Below are 21,998 nucleotides of genomic sequence, written 5' to 3'. Positions count from 1 at the left end.
TTTTATTTTATTAAATATTAGAATCACAACCACAATTATAGCAATAGAGCATTATTGATAAGTAGTATGTTTGCTCATAAGCTGTAGCAATCATTTCTAATGAGAAATGTGGTATTGAATAGTTATAAAAGATAAACTTTCAATTTCATTTTCAATCTATGTTCATTAGCAGTAGTAGAAGCTAAGTCTTATTGAAGTAGAAATGATTTCAATATGTGGGATGAATGAATCAATTTATACTGCAGGTGAAATTCCACGAGATAAACATATATTTATTCTTAGTCAGTAAAAAGCTCCATCTTCCACTGTCTGGGTAGGAATACCTGAAATTTCATGCTTTTGAGCGCTTTAATTCTTTTTTTATTTACCCAAAAAAGTCACACACCCAAAATGCTATTTTAAAATCAAAGAAATCTGTTCTGAATCTCATTTTACTATTTAATAGAGCAGCTGAAAAATGACTTAAAGATGTGGCCATATGGTGTGAAAATCCAGAATCAAGGAAAGAATGAGACACTGTAAACATGTAAAAAGCAATAAAAAGAGGCAACTCTGAGCTCAGTTAATGAAAAGCTGATGATGGAGACTGTCTTTCATTGATGACATTTAAGGACACTGACTCACTGGTGTTTTCCAAAACATGAATTCTGCATTTCAAGTGTTTGAGAGATTCAGCTGAGTCTCTTTCCCTCAGCCTGCAGTGTTTGCACAGAAAGACTCCATAGAATAAATTACTGAACCTTCCAGCACAGCTCAATTAACTGAATGAAGCTGGGAGGGAAAAAGCTCCAATCTGGTAGCCACAGAACAGAACCTGGCACCATTTTTGCTTAAAGAGTGTACAAGTAGATCATGGGGCATTTGGTAGACAGTCTGAATTTAAGAGCAATGGCAACAGGAAGAGGTGTGAGGTACTCAAACTACTGCTTTGCCCTCTGCTGACGCTTCCACGAGAAGTTAGAGTCAGGTGTCTGCATTCTGGAGTCACTTTATTGCCTGTCTTCATGAAGAATTTTGGTGTCTCTGCCCTGTTTCCCCAGAACATATAAGCTGAGCCAAGCTTTCTATTCCCCAGAATTTCCAATTGGTCTCTTCCCTTAAAAGTACCTCCTTAATGTAACTCAACTTCATGCAATAAAACCTCAAGTCTACTGATGAGTGATTAAACCACGTATGCCTGAAGAATTGACTGGTTCTGATCCTCTATCAGTGCTCTGAAATCAGTTATTTGTACATTAATTTATTCAACAAAGATTTTCTCACGCCAGGCACTGGTATTATCAAGGTGGATAAAACAGTCTGTGTCCCCAAAGAGCTCACATTCCAGCGAGGAAGACACCCTTGCAAACGAAATTTACAACAGATGAGTTAATTTATGCCAGCCCGGGGGCGTGCAGTTCTCAGAGGGGGCGTCTCAAGTGGGGAAATGCTACAGGTTCTGCTGAGTTAGGGTTTACCCAAACCCACGGAGTAATTTTAGATTTGATTTCTTAGGAAACATGTGGATGCTTGGAAGGCATCTGAGCCATATCCCTTGCTTCCTTGAGGATAAAGCATGATCCTCTCTACCCAGCCCTCCCCCTTAATTCCAGCATGTGGGAGGGTGGCAGAGAGAGATTCAAAGGGGACTGCTCTGAGGATGACTTGCAAAGAACTCAGACTCTGTCCCCTGGCTCTCCCAAACCACTTGGTGACAAGACAACAATAAAGGAGGAGTAATGCTAATGATCACAGGGTTTGCTTACACATTAACAACTGACTATTGCCCTCAACCATACAGGATCCCACAGTCAAATAAGTCAGTAGCTGTGGAAGTTGTGAAAACCACAACTTGAAGGCTGAAAGACTCACATTGTACCAATGGCGTTTCCTTAAAAACAGACAACATCCTCGTCAGTAGCAAGTGCTGAAAACACAAAGAATGACTGAAAGATAGGAGGGGTGAGCATGTGAGAAAGCAAAGAGATGTCAGCGAGAGCTGAGAGGAAATCCTATCACAGCAACCTGACCCCCTCCGCACAAAATCACTAGGTCTCCTTTGAGCCTAATGTTCCCCTCTGCCTGGGGAATTTGGCCTCATTCCAACAGCAGTGCCCTCATGTGCTGCACTGAAAATAAAACAAAGGATGCCATTCATCATATTTTTCAACAACTGGTTTCTTTTCTTAGTTTGGAAGAAAAACTTGGCAATCACAAAGCTCAGTTTTTTATTTTTATATATTTTTTTCTTAGTGTCAAAATAAACTGAAAAAGGAAAAAAAAAGCCCAATGGTAAGAAAAGAAAAATACACAAAACCCTTCAGAGCTCAGTCGGCCACACACTGCCATTCGGCTGACACCAAAGCGTGGAATGCAACACTCTTAAGTTCTCCCAACCCAAAGGGCCGGCTGCTTTCTGCTTCTGTAAGATGTGGCTACTTAGGGAAATTCACATAGGCTCCCAGTGTTAACTGTGCCGCATATTTACTTTAATCAAAGTGACATTTCCCAGATGGTGTCATCCAGAAAACCTCATCTGAAATGAGGAGTACAAGAGAACTCAGTTGTACATTCCAGGGAAAATTGGATACAGGTGTTCCCCCATTTTAAGATGCCTCAGTTTACGAGCATATAAAACCATGAAACAGATACATTTATGGCATGTGGCCAGTACCCCCACCCCTTGGAAATGGGTGCCTGGTACCTAGAATGGGTCCCAGGCAGCCATATGAAGGTGAGAATGAATAAGTGATAACATCTCTCCATTACCAGCTCCACCACCCTAATACTCCCCAGTGTTAACTCTGAGCCTAACGTTTTGTGGTTCCCAGACCCCTCCTCCACCTGGGGTGGGGAGAGGAGGAAAATTGAGAGAGAGTTTGAAGCAAGAAGCCTCTGAAGGTACCTCTGAAAATGAGAGCTAAAGGATCTAATTCACTGACTCTACATGCGGTGAATAAAACAGCTTCCTCCATGGAGGGGGGAGCATAATGATGACATTTACTTTAGCAATTAAACCACTGTGAAGTGGCTTTGAAAGAAAGGACAGGCATTATGGAGCCCACAACCTAACCTGGAGGTCTTAGAAGACCTTTCCTGGGAAATGACTCATCGCTCCAGAAACTAGAGAGCAACGGGTAAAAAGCGTGGGCTTTAGAAAGGACAGACATAAATGGAAACCTGGTCTGGCAACTCACCAGCTCTCCAACCTCTCTGAGCCTCAGCTTCTTGTTTTTTTCCTCCACAACTTACGCATTTCTGGTGCTGGGCACCAGAGGACACATTCATTTGTGACAACCCTCTGGCCCTGCTCTGTGTGTCACAACACCGAGTGAGCCATTACAGGGGGAGAGGACTCTTCCTGGAAACCATTCCCCCACTGGCAGAGTTGGCAGTAACTTCACTGCGCATGGAAGTGACTATGAACCACATAAATATATTGCACTAAATCCTAATTATCCCCAACTCAACTTCCCCTTTAACTGGGTCCAAAAATGCCCTTGGCCACTCCCAGGACCAGCTACATAATTTGTGGGGCCCAGTGCAAATAAAATATTATTCAGAAGTGCAGGCACAGCAGAGAACGGAACAAGCACAGGACCCTGTGCTGTGCGCAGGCCGCCAGCCCACAAGGCCGACCCTGGCCACGCCAATACCACCTGTCATGAGGGGCAGTTTGATGAAGAAGTATAATTGGGAAAAGACAGCAGTTTCAACAAATTGTGGCCAAAATATCTTATGTTTGCAAGTTTTACAAAATCGTACAGCCCTATGAATGGATTACCAGGGCCCATTCCAGGCCTCCTGAGGGCTTGATGCAAGTGACAGCACCTGCAGCTTGAGTTTCACTAGCATCACAGTGAATCTGCCCTGCTAAAATATACTAGGTGCTCAGTAAATGCTTGTGAACGAAGCCTTGTCCTCTGAGACTTCACAGTCTAGCCAGCGAGACAAACAAGAGATCAGTAAAACCCTGTCATGCCTCGATGTATCAAGCTCAAGCAGAATAGCTGCATGACATGTGGGGACGCGAATCCACAGCAGAACAAATGACCCAAGTGCCTCTCTACCGTCAGACAGCCAGGAGGAGCTCTGAGCTATTGCTTACACAATCCAAATTCACCCCGGTCCTAGCTGCAGTTCTGGCGCCATCTGGTGGCAATTTTCCTCCCTGACTTGAACACTGATGGGAACCATTCTGAGCTCTATGGCCATTTTGGCTCTTTCAGGACAGTGGGAGCGATTCTAAAAATCTCCCAATTAATTGAAGCAAGTTTTGTGGCTCAATCTGGGGAAACCCATCTGGGAGAAACCTGGGAACGTGGGGATTCATCCTCCACTTCCTCACTTGGGGAGGCAGGGTTGTGCTTAGCAGCACAGGATCAGTCCTGCAGAGGAGGCCCTGACAGACATGGGGAGGAAGCTATGAAACTAGATGCCGATGGATCTTCCAGGCACAGGAAGAAAGAAGTGGGCAGGAATTCAGTATACTATACTTGTGTAAAAGACAGATCTGGAAGAAGTTTTAAATGAGGAAAGAGTACAGAAGTATTGGAGAGCAGAGAGCGGAGAGCGGTCTAAGGTCTAGGAGAAGTTTCAGGATTCTGAGGTGGGCCATCCTAGGGAACTGCCATGGAAGGAGAGGTTCAACGAACTGGATATATAATTTCTAACCAGACTGCAAGAAACTAGAGGCAAAAACTAACCAGGCCTGGAAGAGTCCTGAAGTCCTGAGGATGTGGGTCCAAGGGTGCTGTTTAGGGTTAGAGCAATGGTATAACCCTGCAGAATATGGGATATGGTGGGAAGAGGCTCTTGGTTGACCTAGTGGGCTAATAAGAACTTGGGGAATTTTATTTCTTTACAGTCACCTACTCTAAAGGTTTGCTGTGAAAATCACATAATAGTACTTGACACTAAGTTGGAATTCAATGACAGATAATCACAATTAATGATGCTAAGGCTTTGCTGAAGACTTCTTTCCTATATCTTCCTATTTCATCTTCCCTTATCCTTGTGAAGTAGTGGAGTGGATATCATGATGGAAGATGAACTATGAAACACAATTTTAGGGTAAATAGAAAATAATACTTACCAAATACCAAAAATTCTTTACATTTGCTAGATACAGCTTAGTTTTATAACAATTGGTCATTGCTAGACTACATCAGTAATAATATTGCTTTTCCCAAAGCAGTTGGACTTCATGAAGGTACCTAAGAAGTTAGGAAACAGTGACTGGCTGCAGATGGGGTTTCCTAAGAACAAGTTAATAGCATGATACATAGAAAGTTTAGAAAAGACGTCTGGCTGGGCGCCTACCCCCCAGTGCAAAAGCATCATCTACCTGGCAGGGGAAGACGGCTACAAAAGGAAAGAAATGCAACTATTAAAAGACTGAAAAGACTTTAACTTTGAAATTACATTAGTCTACATTTTTAATGGTGGAATAAACTACTACATGAAAGACCTTCAGCTGGAAAACTCCGTCTTACACTTTACTGTGACGTTTCCCATCCTTACCCCAGCTCAACACTCAGACTCCCTATTAGCCAAAAAAGCACGACTGTCAAAGGGAACACAGAATGTGACAATGAGAAAACGATGAGGTCAAGAGAACACAACGTGAACGAGCACAAAAGGCGAGTAATCGCCAACAAGCTGTTTTCATTAGGAACTACATACTCACACTGACTATTTTCTGCCTTATTCTCCCTCCCATCCATTTGGTCTGTTGATAGGTTTATTTCTGACAGGACCCAGTCAGGAAGACAGAAACCACACTAAGCATTTCAAAAGAAATAATGTGAAAATTTGGTCAACAGTTGCTGGAGAACCAAAAGAGCACGGAAAGAACGCGGTACGCAGGGTTATAAATAACTGCTAGGAGCACGCCGCCTGCCCGGGGCTGGGGGAACAAAGCGGGGAGGTGGGGTTCTCGGAGCCTCCAAGCTCAGCGGAGAGGCCTTGCAGAGCCGGGGCTCAGCCGCTGCTGGTGCTTCTGAGGGACACAGTGAGGCTAGTTCTGAAAGCGTCAGCAACAAAAAGCTGGAGCCTGAAACCAAGAGCCACCATCGGGTCAAGAGCCACTGCCATCATGGGGCTGCCAGAAACAGGAAGGAACAGGAAAGAGGAAGCCCCTCTTCTCCTTCGGCCCTGAAGTTTCCCCACCCCTCTCCCCAGATATGCAGAGCCTAGTGGGGAACCAGCTGGCAAGGAAGAAATGCGCTATGCAGAGTCCCAGTGGCATAAAGAAGCATAGGGAAGGGTCAGTGTGGAGCTGACAGACAATAGCTGGACTGTGTGCACGCTACACATTTAGAAAGAGAAATTCATCCAATGTTTAAGGTCTCTGGCTCTCACCTTAATTCACAACAAACCAGTTTACCTCCAAATGCTGCAAAAAGCTCAAAAGAAGTGGCAGAGTAATCCAACGTCAGGCTGAGTTCAACCAGAGCCGCGTTCACTAGGACCCTTCCTTGCACCTTGAAGGAGCATTCTAAGAGATTGCTCTCAGTGTCCTAATTGTTCTTACCTATGAAAAATGGGCTCCCTCGAAGCCATGTGCCAGCCTGCTTAAAATAATAAGCTTTTCTAACCCCCGAGCGTGACATACTCCGGGAGCATGGTCTGGATGCTTATCAAACAAGTTCCCGGGCCATTCTCTAAAGTTTCTGGGCAAGTACAAACAACAGAGTCAAATAAACGCCTTTTAAAAGCAAGGCAGTGGAGCACGTACCCTGTCAGTGAGATCCTCATATCCCCACAGAGTAAACAGTAACATGAGAATATTTATACTAAACAAAACTGTATATCAAGCCTGCTTTGGCTCAGCCAGAGGGAATGATAAATTCCTTGCAGATCTCTCATAGAGTGGTCCTTTGTGGACCACGGACGCCACTTCCAAGACAGTACAAACCAATTACAGAGCAAGGCTTCTCATTATGTTGAGGAATGAAACTATCATCCCCCATTTTGTTTGATTTTACAGTTATATTTTACTTAGCCCACTCCTCCCCCTTATGTTAAAGACTTTTTAATTTATTGTCGAGTGAAGCCCACAGTCAGGTTGAAACAAATGACAGCCCCCCTCCTCCTGCCCAATAATAGCAACAATAAAAACCCTATCACCCTCATAGTCTAGCTCTTTGCTTTCCTTGTCCCTCTTCTAAGAAACTAAAGGTTGAAGTTTAAAGCAGATAGAGCAAAAAAATCACTAAAGAGTTAATAAAATGTCAACTCTATTTGTCCGCATAGATTTTGTCCCATTTATAACTGGCACAAGTCATGGGCGAAGTCATCTGGCAGGAAATGGAGGTTAAACGAGCCACGAACCCACACTCCGTACAATGTCCACTTTGAGGTCCGATGGAAAAAAACGCTGCTGAAACATTTACACAAAGTGCTGGTCTGTTTCTAAGAGAGCAATATGAGAAAAGGTTAATATCAGTCAGGGTATTTGTCAGTTCATTGGGTCAGATTTTCTCAACCCAATTTGATAACCCTTCTTATTGTTATAGATCCATCCGGGCTACACGTGTCAGCTTGTGCATAAAAAGGGCTGATGATGCCACATCCGTCCACAGGACAAACCTTCAGCAACTTACAGCTGTTTCCAGTTTTCTAAAGAGCCATGGCTGAGCAAGAGAAAAGGGGAAGAGAGAAAAGGCAATAGAAAGACCAGGGGAATCAATATAAACAAGAGGTAAGAAGTATGATTGTGCTGGTTTTGAAAATTATTTATAACAAAAATAGTAAGTTACTGTTTTCAAAAGACAGCTGACTCAAAGGCCAAATTTCATCCACTCTATAAACCATTAACTAAACCTCTTATGTAGTGCAGAGTCCATCATAATAGATTGAAAAGGGAAAAACAGGTTTTATATGATTGTACCCTTTAATGGATATTAGAAATTTGACAAAGTTATATTTAGAAAGTGTGGGCTTAGTGAAACTGTCTTAATCAGATGTTTAGTTTTTTGTTTTTTTAACTTTTATACAATTAATATATAATTTTTAATAATTAATTGTAATAAAATATACATATCATAAAATTTACCATTTTAACCATTTTTAAGTGTGTAGTTCAGTGGCATTAACTATTCACATTATTGTACAACCATCACCACCATCCATCTCCAGGATTTATTTTTTCATCTTCAAAAACTGAAACTCTCTACTCATTAAATAGATGTTTGGTTTTAAACAGGCCTTGCTCAAAACCGGCAGTCTAGAAGGCAGTGATATGAATCTGGAGAGGTTAATCCAGGTAACAACATCCTGCTACAACCCCAAATAAGTCAGTGACATCCTGTGCTTTTTATTCTCTCTCATCTGTTTAATACTGATGACCAAATTGAAGCAAAGCTCTAGAAGAGATCTGAACAGAGCATCAATAATATGTTTCATTTTTACATTACAGCTCACAAAGTACTTCCATTTAATACCTCAGGACACAGTCTGGGTGGGAACTCTTTTCCCTATTTTATAGGCAATGGAACTATGGCTACATGAAAGGTAAGAGCAAAGACCAGAACCCAAGCCAGAATCCACTGTCCAGCACTCGTCCTACGAGGTCACATGGCCTCTGCCAAAGGAAGAGAAAAACAAGGCATGACCGCTTCTCAGCTCTTCCAGACCCACTGGGTCTAACTAGAGAGCATCTGCTCTCTTCACCACAGCCAACTAAACTTCCTTACACCTGAAAACCATACCTGGTCCATCATTTTTCCATCTTTGTTGTATTTATATTGACAGCATAAACAAAACACCGAAAGAAGCATAATTCTGAATTAAAATTTATGTGATCACATTCAAGAGTCAAATGTACGTAAAAAAAATTAGGGTAGATCACTGGATCCTATAAAAAGACCGACTTTAATTTCTTTTTTATTCTTAGTTAAAACAAATTCATGTCATGTGCTCTTACTAGACAAGACCACATTCTTGCTAAACAAAATCTATGTAAAAATTCATTTCTTTGTACATTATGGCTATAAAGCGCTTTGTACTAAAGCAATATAAGCATTAAGGATTTATATAAAATTGCCAGAATCAACAAGTGGCTTCTTTTAGTTCACAAAGAGGCAACATATTTTGATTTCTTTCAAATAAAATTCTTCCACCAATACCCTTCTCTTTGCTCAAGATCAATATATTCCCTAAAGCTTCAGACTTCCCAGTTAAATTCTAAAAAGAGTAAATATAATTCCTTGAAGTCATGCCCCACACCACCATTCCACCTCCCCACATAAACATAAAAAAATTAGACAAATCTGGCTTTTGGAGTTACCTCCAGGATGTACAGTAGATCATCCTAAACACGGGAAGGCAAGAAAGAACAATCATACTCTGAAAGAGTAATTTTATTTTATAATTCTCCCCACTTTTTAATCACTCGGTATTTGACCTTTTTTAAAGTACATATTAAAAAATGATTACTCAAAAAATGAAAATTGAATACAGGACATGGGAATAAAAAGCTCAGGAAAACCAGGGTCTGTTTTTAGTTTTGTCCATGATCATTAAAGATGATTCAGCAACCATGGCCATTTTACCCAGCTGATTCAGGGGGGCTCCAGTGCTTGCAAGTGCATAAACTTGATAGAGAGGAGCTCTCATGAGGTTTTAATGATGACTAGAAATATCACAAGGTGATTACGGACAATCTATAAACACCTGCTGTTGTCTTTGAACAGAGAGTGCTTCAGTTTTCCAATACACAGGTCGAACCAAGCTCTTGTATCTTCCCCTCATTTTTGCTGGCCAGAAGAAAACTCTGTCAGCTGATATTTTTCCTTAAAATTTCAATGAAGCCTGAGACCAGATCACATGAAAACACCTCCCCGTATCTTCCAGAACTCCCCGATATGTTCCTTTATAGCGTGTTCGGCACAGTCCTTGCACTCTTGGGGTGTAAATCCAATCAGCGCTCTCCCTATAGTGCCAATTCCCTGGTCACTTGCCAACTTTTTAACCCGAGCTTCTATGTAATGAGGAGATGTATAATAAAAATGATCCCCAAGAACACTGTAAGCCATGTATCGAGAGTCTTCTGAGCTTTCCTTAACTTCATGTTCTTCAAAACTCTCTACGTTGCAAGCTATCTCAATCTTCCCTTCGTGAGGAAAAGCCATCGTTTGGACACCCTTCAGTCCATTCACATTTGAGCCCCGAATGGCACTAGCGATCTCTTGTCCCAGAGCCAAGTCTTGAGAGTCGATGGTAACGTTGCAGTTCATCACATATGGGCTGGCGCCGATGCCTAAATCATTAGAAAAGCATTGTAACCAAGCAAAGCAAAAGCCTCATTCTGAAGATTCTATTCTGTAGCCAATTTTAACCCAAGGAGTTTCCTTTACTCGGTTTCATTTTAAAATTATACAAATATTCCTCATTATCAACTCCAGAATTTTCTGAAGGTCGCATATATTTTTAAATAACAGAGCTATGTGAGCTACGAGCGGATACTTTTATCTACTTTAAATGTACCGTATGTTTCTTCTAGAATGGTTAGGAAGAACCCAGACTTTCCAAAATATTCAACAGAAAAAGGCGCACTTGAGAATTAAATACCAACAGCAGCAAAACGTCTTGGCTTTCCATCCATCTCCAAGGCCATCTCCACGGGGGCTGGAATTCAGTGCCAGACCTCAGGGTCCGGGAGACAGGAGTAAATCACACTCTGCATCCTTCCCTTCCTCCCCAAACTCAGGCCTGTCATCACTGAGCTACGTTAAGATCTGATCCAAATGAGCCTCAGCAACAGTCTTGGTTAGGAAAGGAGGTCACCAAAAAGTGACAAATAACCTTGCAATTGGGAAGGACAAAGGGGCTCTTGTGTCTCGTGACGATGTGGGTTTGGCAGGGTTCAGGCCTCTACACGTACCTTCTTAGTACGACCCGTTGGAGGCACCTCTTTCCTCCATCCCCGGGGACTGCCACTGCTGCTCCAGAGCGCTGTTACCCTAGAGCCCGGGGGCAAATGCCCAGCTTTCCCCTGCCTGGGGAACGATGCAGCTCGTGTTACATACATAGCCCTGCTCTAATTATAGTTTACATTATAAGATGGACAACTCGGTTAAATTAGCATCGATATAAAAAGCTTGGGTTTGCAGTTTCTTCATTTTGGGGGAACTTCACATTTCTAAAAGCAAAGTTGACTAGGATTGTTGGGGGATAAAAAACTGACCTCATCTTCAGCATGACAATTCCATAGCTACTATTTCTACATGATTTTACTGTTATTGCTTTTTCTTGCTACTTTCAAACTTATTGCTCATGGTGTCAGTAGCCATCGAGAGATCCTGCTGAATTCACTTCCCCCTAGACAGCTGTGGTTTGGGGGCTTTGCTGCCCAGCCTGGGTACTCTCATACTAATAGATGTTTTACAGAAAATCAGCACACGGAAACCGCATTTCATCTTTTTCCCATACATGTACATAATGAAACATTTCAACTCCCGAGGCTGGGCCTCTTCCTACTGGGAATTCTGCAGGAATGAATCAGATTACAGGATTTCTCCTTAATGCTGATTTCATAAAAATTAAATTTCCTAACAGTCAATACATCTCTCTCTCAACCTCATATACCAATTACTTGCTCTAAATATCTTTGAGAATTATATCAGTTTTAACATTTCACAGAGTACAACTGGAAATTTTTTTTTTGTCAATGTTAATGTCATTCATTAACGGAGAGCATCCAGGCATGGCTTCTCTCTCCTCCACCCCTCAACAGGTAATGTTACAAACAGTCCCATTTCCTTGTATCTGATATACATACCCTATTCTGACCCAAGAAGTGGCCTCATCTTTATCGTTATTCAAACAAACAGCTGGACCACACTCAGACTTGGCTGAAGAGTATACATATATGGGGTTACACTAAGTACTGTTCAAAATACCTATCAAGCCTATTGTGCTTTGCTGTCCCAGAAGTTAGATATGTCAGTTAACATTCAGATAACCACATGCAATTTATCAGCATGGGGGAGCAAGTCTCTTTCAAGGCAAGTTTGTTCATACGGACCCAGGGCTCTTCTTCCCCACAGTATGACGGCATAGGCCATTCCATCCCTAAAGACATGGGACTTTTTCTGAGTTCTCCATCCAGCAAATTCCAAGGCACCTTTTACCACCATGTGCCCAATAACTGTCCCTTTTTCATAGAATTTCCAAAGTTGATCATTCTTGCTAATAAACAAACTCATCACTAAGATAAACTATTAAAGATACAATAAGTTGAGATGTTAAGCCCAGAGCACGAATTCCATAAAATACACTTATCCCAACACTAATGTGCTTAATTAAAATAAAACTCTACTTAAAAGATTCCTTTAAAAGCATACTTTAAAGTTAATTATTTCTTAGAAAAATAAAATTAAACATTAGAAGTAACTTTTATATTCTCTCGTAAACAAGAGGTAATCATTTAAACAACACAGAATGATCATTTTTTCTATATGCCCTTGTTATTATATTTTAATTCTTCTATTAAACCTTAGTTAAGCAATTATTTATTTTTTATCACCATATCTTATTCAAGCAGTGAAAAAACAGAGGCAGTCAATGAATTTGAGACGTTTCTGACCTAATCAGGTAGGAGTTTCCTCCCTGAGGGGTTAGGAGGCCATGACTCATTTCTGCAAAAGAAGGAGGAAAGCAAGAAGGGAAGGAGGGAAGGAAGGAAGGAAGGAAGGAAGGAAGGACGGAAGGAAGGAAGGAAGGAAGGAAAACTGCTTTCTGCTCAAATGCACGCTTTTTTAATTCCTCCATTTAATCCTTCCCAAGTCCAACACCAATATGGTGATCCAATTCTAATGAACCAAATTCTGCATTTAAATCCAGCAGTCCCACTGACCTTATTTAAAATGCTGAATTTGATTTTTTTAATGTTAATTTAAACTTAGTAAGAATTTTTTAAATAAGGGAGCTAATTAATCCCAGCATATCGTATTTCTAGTTAAATGTCACATAATTAAAGTAATTCCATTTTTTGCTCTAAAATTAGAAACCTGATGTGAAAGTTTGTTTCTCAGTTTGCGGTTTCGCTCGGCTTCTGCCTCCTGCAGATTGGCACTCGGCTGCTCTGGCGGCAGCATGAATCTCCTCACTGCAAAGCTGAAATTCCAATTTTATTCCAATGCAACTGTCACAACGCCCTGAAGCAAGCTAAAAACAAGGCAAAAAAATCTTTGGTATGATTTTGCTTTCCATGTGTTCTTTAATGAAAAATTTATCATTCTAAATATTGGTGTTTACTCCCAGTTAAATACTTTTTTTTTATCAAAAAGAAAAAGAAACTGAGATTCAGTTGCTATTATTTCACAGGGAAGTATAACAGGCCTGATGTTTTCCTGACAATTCTGTTATTTTCTTGTGTGGAAACACTGTATTTATCATATACTGTACGGCTGGTGATTCAGATATTGTAGAGACCTTATGGTGAACTGATATAGATGTAAACTCTTTATGCCAGATTGTTTGAGCATAAAAAAAACAAATGCACTTAATTAACATCTGATGTGTAGCTTTTGCAAACACAAATGCAATATTTGTGTTTGAGCACTGGCAGTAATGACTGTGAACTATGCTATTAATGTCTGGTTTAAAGATGCTTGTGGTAGGACCACGTCTGGAATAACACAAATAAAAAACTGCATTCAGACAAAACAATAGCGAAGAGCCCATTAGAAAAATGAAAAAGCAGCACTGACGAAATGCATGGATTTTTTTTCCTTTAGATCAAAATTAATCTCAAAAATAGTTCCAGGCACCATCATCTTCAATCAATTAAAGGTGAAAAGATTCTATATATTTTCGTCCACAGAAAGGGTTTCATTTTAGGGGGTCAGAAGTTGCTGAAGGATGTATTTATAAGTTCTATTCATTATATTAAACTCTTTTTTGATGGCTAGCTTAAAAAGATGCATGAGGAGAGAGCTGAGGTGGTATTCTGGGATATTCGGCATTTTTATAGGTGAAGAGAGAACTTCAAATTTGTGGATTATATTACAGTTTGAAGGAATAAAGAGATTCTCATGAACTAATGTTCAACTTCCTCAGTAAACATGTTTTTACTGAAATCCTGCTGAGTACCAGGAACCATGCAGGTTTCTGTGTGCAAAAACATGAAGAAGGTTAAAATAAGATAAAACCTAGCTTCAGAGTAACAAATAGAGCAAGAAAACAGACTCGGAACTCAGATTCAAAAATATAAACCAGTTGTTATTATTACCAAAAGCAATTAGTCATCATTACATTTAAATTTTTTAGAGTGTGTACTAAAGAGAAACCGCAGCTGAAACAGGACATTTGATGACTAAAGCCATAAAACTCAAACATAATTGCTAAGTCCGATGTTCCCATGGCGTGAAGAATGCAGAACCCTTATGCATGTGGCCAAATCCACAGGAAAGAAAGCTAAGTGATACCATGTAGCATAGGGCCGGGAATGGCTCCCCGTGGGTCTGAATTCAAGTTCCACCTCTTCAGGGGCACTGCCTCTGCTCAGCTGTCCTTCTGTAAAATGACTATGACATCTTCCTGCTCTGTAAGGAATTCTGAGCCTCAATTTCTCAACTCCGAATTTTACAGAGTAACAGTAATTCAGAGAGAAAATTAAAGAAGATCCAAGTTAACATCATCATGGAATGAAGCAGCCCAGGTGAGAGGAACCTCAGGGGACTTGTTTGCTCCCAGTTTTCTGCAGGAGAACAGCGCTTTTCAGCAGCTCACACAGAGACAAAACCGAAGTCCTTTATGTTTCAATTACAGGTTATACACTTTATTACAGATCGAGACTTTCATCTTCCATCATCCCAACTAGATTCACAAGCAAATGTAAAAAATTATGAAAACAGGTTCCTCAACACAGGACTCATTCTAAAACTAGAAGTTATTTTTCAAAGGCGAGGTAAAATTTTGTGTGTGAAGTACATTGAGTTATTTAAAGTCAGGAAAAGTGCCTGACGCTCTACTTCTCATTTACAGAGAGAGAAGAAAGCAGAGGCAACTCTCAGTAACCCATTTAAATACCTAAACAGAAGTCCCTCATCCCAAGATGTACCAATTACCTCCATCTACGATTCCTAAGGCATCATGAGGCTATAGTTCAAAGAGTTGTCCCTGTATTTTTAAACAATGATGCATATACGCAGGCCAGTCACACAATATATCAGCCAACAGTGTTTAACTTACTCCATAAATGTTTAGGGTTTTAAAATACATATGTATAAAGTATTTATTTATAGATCTAAAAGTATCAATTATTGCTGCTTTGTCCTTATTTATGTTCCCCATGAGCTGGCCAACTACAAACTTTTAAAAGGAATTTGGTTTAAAAGATTTTGTGTGTTTGGCACTGACTATGGGTGTTAATCATTTCTGAGTTCACTTTTTTCTCTTCTGTTTATAATACTCTCAGGGAACTTCAAAACAGAAACCTGTTTCCTTATAGATTCTGCTTCCTCTTGCGTACTGTGTAGATTAATTTGTCACTGGAAAGTTAACTGTAAGTGTTCAGTTGATAGCACCAATCATTTCTATTTAATTTTTTTGGAAAAGAAATAAATACAGCAACAATATGCTGAGGCTTTTCTGTTTTGATGGGAGGAGTGGAAAACTATGTCGAGAAACACTGATGTAAATTAAAAATGTTAGAAAAATATACAAAGCCATTAAATTTAAAAATAAGAAGAGAAATCACCATGGTTAAAGTCTAAATTCATTGAAAAATAAGACAAATAACATTTCTACCCTAACGACAGGGTTATTACAATCCTACTTCAGTAGATATTTCTTTAAAAAATCAAAGCCTTTTTGCTCCTCCTTTACTTAAGTGTTTCTTAAGGGAGAGTTTGTGCAAGTAAGGTAACCTAAGATTTTGGCTGATTGTATGTCTTAAACTCGAATTACACTCTTGTTCGTGCAATATTAGAAGCTAATTGTTTATCCATATCCCTTATTCATTGTTCCTCCTTGAAACATTTTATCTTTCTATTAGAATCTGCTTTGAGCCTATTAAGTGAGAGGGTCTCTCGATGAATAACGGTCTACCTAACCTTGGCATCTTATAATTTTCATGTGTTTTGCACAAACTAAGGTTCCTACCACTTGGTAGGAGATATTAGCAAAAAAAAGACATATGGGGGAAAAGTTGTGCTATTTTTTCCTTATCTTGAATCTTTCATCAGCAATCTGAATTAATGCATTGAAACTCAGCTTTTATAAAATTGACCACTGAGAAACTTTACTAATCACCCTTTATGAAAGATGATAGAAAATAATCACAAGATCAGGTTAGAGAAATCATGAAAATAAGTTGGAAGATTTAAGAATTTTAAAACATTTTTCTTGCAAATATATAAGATAAGTAAAACAAATAGATGCATATATATTTTTTAATATTGAGATCATACTGTTTATACTACTTTATACCCTTTGGCCTTGACCCTGGCTGTTCCCTCCGCCTGAGGACTTTGTCTACCACTCTGCATGGCTGACTGCCTCACTCCCAGTCTCTGCTCCAACGCTGCCTTCACAATGAGGCCTATTTCGGTTTGTCCTGTTTAGAAATCACAATTCACTAGATGCCCACTGTCTTGTTCAACTTTTTTTTTTGGCGGTAGTACTTGTTTCTGACATACTATATAACTCATTATTTATTAAGTTTGTTATTTATTGTCTCTCTCTTCACCCCTTCCCCACTGGAAATATAAGTTTTTTGAGGCACATAAATTCTATATTTCCCACTGATGGTAGTGCCTGGCACATAATAGCTACTTAATAAATACTTGTTGCATTAATCAATAAACTACAAATTCTCTCTACATTGTATTGTATTTTCTATGTTTAAAAATTCTTCCAAAATTTCATGCTTAATTGCTTGCATAATAGCCCTTCACCTAGGTATGCCATAGTTTAATCACTTTCAAATATTGAACATTTACGTTGTTTTCAGTATTTACTATTATAAATAATGCTGTGATTAAACACACTTGTGCTTAAGTACATAGACCTTTTATTGTTTCCTTAGGAATAAATCTACTTCCTTAGAATAAATCTATCACTAAAACTAGAATCTCTGCAAAGCAGTTACGTATATTTTTGGAGCTCTTGTTAGACATCACTGCCTCACTTCTCAGAAGTTTACCCCACCTGATGCTACCATTAGTAATAAGAGTGTCTCTGCATCCTTACCAGTATCAAATATGACCTTTCAAATGTTATCTGTAGACATTTTTGTGCCAATCTTGGCATATTAAAGTAAACTTAGGATTTTCATATGTTAATAAAATTCTCCATGTTAATCACAGATCTCCGTGTGGAGTGAAAACAGAGAAGAAATCAGAAATCCCGATGAGGTGTCCATTTCAATCAAATAAGGTAAAATAGGTGAGATCATCCCAACCCCAGACAATCATGAGGTGAGACGGGAGAGCACTGTTCACTTTGGTTTAAACAGTTGCAAACCGAGTTTGTCCTTAGAAGACTAAAGATGATTAGTGACAAAGTGAACATTTAGTCTTTAAACTCAGATATACTTTTTATACCAGGTTAAAGTTTTTCCCATTTATTCTCACAGAACTGCAGAAATGTGAATTAAGGCTTTCAAAGGATTGCCTCACCTAGACTACAGCCAGTTCTGTCTTCTAATACCAGTATTCCTGCTTCCAATTCCTGCCCACTGACTGGAATCCCAGTCACCAGGCACTGCACTGACCAGGTTTGGTCTTTGGCGGGGCTCAAATTGGAAACCAGGAAATAGCTTTCTGAAAATTTAGCTACAAACATACCCTTCTACGTTTGTGAGACAAATCGTGGGAAAATATGAGAGGTTCAAATTGGCAGGGAGCAATCAGTTTCTTCCTTTTTTCCATAACTAAATACTAAAACACATTTGTAATTGCTTTTTTATAAGTCTTTTCTCTACAAGGAAGAAAAAATGGCCTGTTAGTACTGTGTTTAGCACTTAATAGACATTATTTCAACTTCACAGTCTCATGAAGGAGATAAAATTATGTTCATTTTATAGATACGGGAACTGAAGCTTAGTGAGACTAAGGAACACTCAGAGGTCACAAGGCCAATGAACAGCAAGGCCAGGATTTGAGCCCAGCCTCAAAGCCTGTGTTGATTTTACTTCACAGCTCTACTTGATTCCAGGTATCTTTGGCTTGAGAGCAGAACTCTGCACCAGGGATTAGCAACCAAAAGCCTAAGTGGAACTGCGGCAAAGCTGTGCCAGGAGGAAATGTCTTTCTTATGGTTGCCCACCTCTTGCTCCTTGGGGACCTAGCATTCTAGCAATTGCTAAAATATTTACTGACTTCAAAAATGGTACCTAACATGGTTTAATCTGTGATCTCCACAGAAGATATCTGATACTAAAAAGACTCAAACAAAAGGCACTAGGATGGTGAAGGGAAGAGAATGGGGATGGAGTTTTGGGTGGGACACTACTGCTTTTTCCCAAGGGAAGCCCTAAGCAAGGGGGAGGGCTGGAGTAGGGGAGATCCAGGGGAAGGGAGAATATTATTCCCGGTGTTTATTCTCTCTGTTCTAGAAGTCGGTTGTCTAGAAAAGCTTCTCTCCAGGGTACCTCTAGAACTGAGTTCAAGCTAATTCCAAGCATCAGCATGGCCACACTGGGTGTTCAAGTACTGAAAGGCTTTCTTACCAGCTAAAAGTAAGCTCTACCAAAGTACCGTCCCCATCACAGCCCAGGATCCAACCTCACCCCTGGTACAACGGCAGGCCTCCAGGACCTGCCCCAGTGTCAACCATTCTCATCATCACTGGCCACGCTGCAGGGCTGGTTATTTATCTTGAACATCACTCTTGGGGTCTCTCACTGAATATCTGATAAGGGCTTCCAGCCTCTCTGGTCAGCTTATCGAAGGCGTGGGTAAGAGTAAGAGCCGAGAGGAGACCCTCAACCGGTTCAAGAAGGAGCCCCAGCAGCAACCCTCCTGCATTACGTGGGAGGGACTAAATGAAGGGGACCTCAGGATTCCCTTCTCAAGTTTAGAAACAAAAATAGAATAAAGCCACACTGCAAACCTGTTAAACCACATCTCCGAGCAGGTGCAACTCTCAGGTCAGGTTCAAGAGCACTGAAATCCCTCCTTGTGAACCAGCCCAGCTGTTTTCTTCTCTGGACAAGAGAGCGCTTCTCAGGCAGGTCAGCCTCACCAAAGAGAAACACGCTGCAGCCAGGAACGCGTTCGACCAGATTCTCAGCAAGGCCTGTGGGCAGTGGGAAGTTTTAACAAAATTAAGTTAAAATCAGGCCCAATGAAAGAAAATAAAGCATATAATGTTTTTACTGTGCTAAAATATATTTAAGACAAAATTTGCCATTTTAACCATTTCTACATGTTGAGTGGCATTAAGTGCCTTCTCATCACTATTGGAACCATCATCACTAAAGCATATAATTTATACAAATTTTAAAAATAAAAGTTTGAGCATAATTAATTTTCCCTTGAAGTGAGTCTCAAAATAAAAGTTTGTCTTTGTACAAGGAGGCTAGAATTTCAAAGTCATTACAAATCTAATTCCATAAGGAAAATTAATCAATAAGATGGGTGAAATTGGTGACTTTTGACTTTCAAACAATTTTATAACAGCTTCAAATTGTGTATACTATTACAAGAAAGAAAAAGTTAGGACTACAAGGGACAGACCTGCACTGTCCAATACAGTAACCCCAGCTACGTGTGCTATTAAATTCTAATTTTAATTAATTAAAATAAAATGCAGTAAAATTTTTTTCAGTTGCAATAGCTACATTTCAAGTGCTCAACAACCACGCACAGCTAGTGGTCTCCCTATTGATACAGAACATTTCCATCATCACAGAAAGTTCTACTGGACAGCACTGGGCCAGATATTCTGTAAGGAAGCCCAGCATTTAAATATAACTTTATGGTGGCTGCTCTGAATGACAACATTTCTTCATCCTCTTCTTCCATTTTTATTTCTAGATTCTGTCTCTGATTTATCTTTGCAAGGCAGATTATAGAATTACTTTCCTGTTTTTTCTAGAGAACTGCTTCAGGGGACTGCTATTTGAAACTGATAGCACGTTTTCGTGGCACTAATTATAGTCCCCTGTAAGGATACAGATAGTTGCTTTATTTTTTTTCCTGATGTGTAAAATGTAGGTATTTAGAGAATTCTGGTGCTGGCCTGGGACAGCAGGAGTGTGGCCCTCCTTTATTTGGAGGCATGTCATGGAACAGCAGAGGCTGAGACGGGGCCTGCAGCCACAATAAGCACAGGGAACTTCTCCAACCACAATTTGAGAGTTTGCTATTTGTATGTTTCTAACGCAGACTGCCACGATGGTGGGAGGGTTCAATGTGGAGGACACTAAAAAAGATTCTGTACCTCTGGGTTGTATGAAATCTGGGGAAATATGCTTTCTCTGAGTCACAGACTCCAGCGCTAGAAGCCCGTGATGTAGACACCACACAGCTGAGAAGATCTCCCTAACTCACTAAGTGGTCTCTGCTTCTTTAACTATTTTAAGATACTAAAGGTCTATGGGCTTTCGGGGTAGGGGGCAGATGCCAGGAATACATACAGCCAACAGAGGTTTAGGAACTGTAAAACAATGTTTAGGCAGTTACCTGAGTACTCCCCTCAGATCTGGAATAGGAGAGGATGGGGGTGACAGAAGAGACAGAAAAAGGTTTAGGAGAGTTAAATGTTAAAATGTTTTAACATCTGCCAACTCTCCAAATTGTTCGGATCACTGATATCTGCTCCAACCATAACTTACAGTGACTCACGCTTTGTCTGTCGCAGGAGCCTAAAGCACAAACTGTGATGCTAAAGCCTCTCCTTCTAAATAGAAACAGTGTGACCGGTTTCCTGGCTCTGCCCAGTTCTTGGCCCAGCCAGGCCAGCACCTCTACTCGGAGCCATCGTTCTGGAGTATTGCATAAGTTTATAAAGCCTAGAATGCTGCAAAGGAGGATTCTTGGAGGCTGGTTCCTAAAGGGCAAAGCAGGGGGAGATACTTGCAGCAGCCACTCCTCACTGTCAGTAATTGAAGGGTTAAAGGCAGGGGTAAGTTTTGGTTTAGTAGAAATAGCACATGCTTTTGAGACCAGAAGATACTGGTTTGAATACCATTTCTGCTCCTTAATAGCTTTTGGAGATCTTGAACAATTTATTTGACATCTCTGAGCCTCAAGTTCTCTATCTGTAAAATGAAAAAGAAAAAGAAAAAAAGCTTCCTCTAAAGCACCAACCCTGTAACTAAAAATCTAGCAATTAGAGGGAATAAAAATAAGAATTTATCCTACCTTTCCTAGATAAACTGTATTTCAGGGTAGCCAGATAGCCTGAACTGATGAGGGAAAGATTGTTTTACCAGAAACAAACACAACTAATAAATGTGGGAGAGATGACATAATTAGAAAATCACCACTTTGCAGGCAGGCCCTAAGAAAATAATTGTTTCAGGCAGATATCATCAGTGGATGAAACCCTCATGAAAAGTCAGTTAGGAACAGAGGCAGTTCTCTTTTGCATCACCAGATGTGAAATAATCAGATGTTGTGGTTTCCTGATAGGACAAAGAAAAAGCTCACAGGCCACCTTTAAAGAATTTTTGTCAAAGACAATTGAACTTCAAGGCTATCAAGCCCCTGGAGCTAACCTAAAGTTTGTAGGAAATGAGAGGGATAAAGATACAAATTAAAATGACACAAGGGAGCAAACAGCCAGAATGTGGGAATTCTATAGGGCAACCAAGTAGTCTCTGCAGCCAGTGAATAGGAGGGGGGGAAATTGGGTTGGGGAACTGGTCTCATTCAAAAGAGACAAGAGATACAACAATCACCTCGATGTGTGAACCATGTGTAGATCTGGATTCAAATGAGCCCATCACAGAAAGACATTTGCTCAGATTATACACTGGGTGTTAGATGGTACCAAAAAAAAAAATCATCATTTTGTTGGGTGTGATAATGGTATGGTGGTGATAAAAGGAAAAATGTCCC

At 40.2% G+C, this 21,998-nt stretch overlaps 1 protein-coding gene across 5 annotated transcripts in view; it reads right to left on the bottom strand.

Moving 5' to 3' along the window:
• Positions 1-21,998, bottom strand: part of FTCDNL1 (formiminotransferase cyclodeaminase N-terminal like) — a 73,784-nt gene that overhangs the window by 31,097 nt on the left and 20,689 nt on the right. For 3 of the 5 annotated variants that reach the window (XM_072961519.1, XM_072961521.1, XM_072961520.1), the window contains exons 5-6: positions 19,045-19,230; positions 8,838-10,243 (exon numbers count right to left, since the gene is read on the bottom strand). In XM_072961519.1, coding sequence (XP_072817620.1) covers positions 9,807-10,243; positions 19,045-19,230 — 623 coding nt within the window. In that variant the 3' untranslated portion in view covers positions 8,838-9,806. Of the gene's footprint in view, positions 1-8,837; positions 10,244-19,044; positions 19,231-21,998 lie in introns of those variants that run through there. The other 2 variants (XR_012072821.1, XM_072961522.1) reach the window with 1 other exon arrangement.

Source organism: Vicugna pacos, chromosome 5 (genome assembly GCF_048564905.1).
Source record: "Vicugna pacos chromosome 5, VicPac4, whole genome shotgun sequence".
Classification (NCBI taxonomy): domain Eukaryota; kingdom Metazoa; phylum Chordata; class Mammalia; order Artiodactyla; family Camelidae; genus Vicugna; species Vicugna pacos.
Note: the sequence above shows the minus strand (reverse complement) of the source record. Positions and strands in the feature narration are given on the sequence as shown.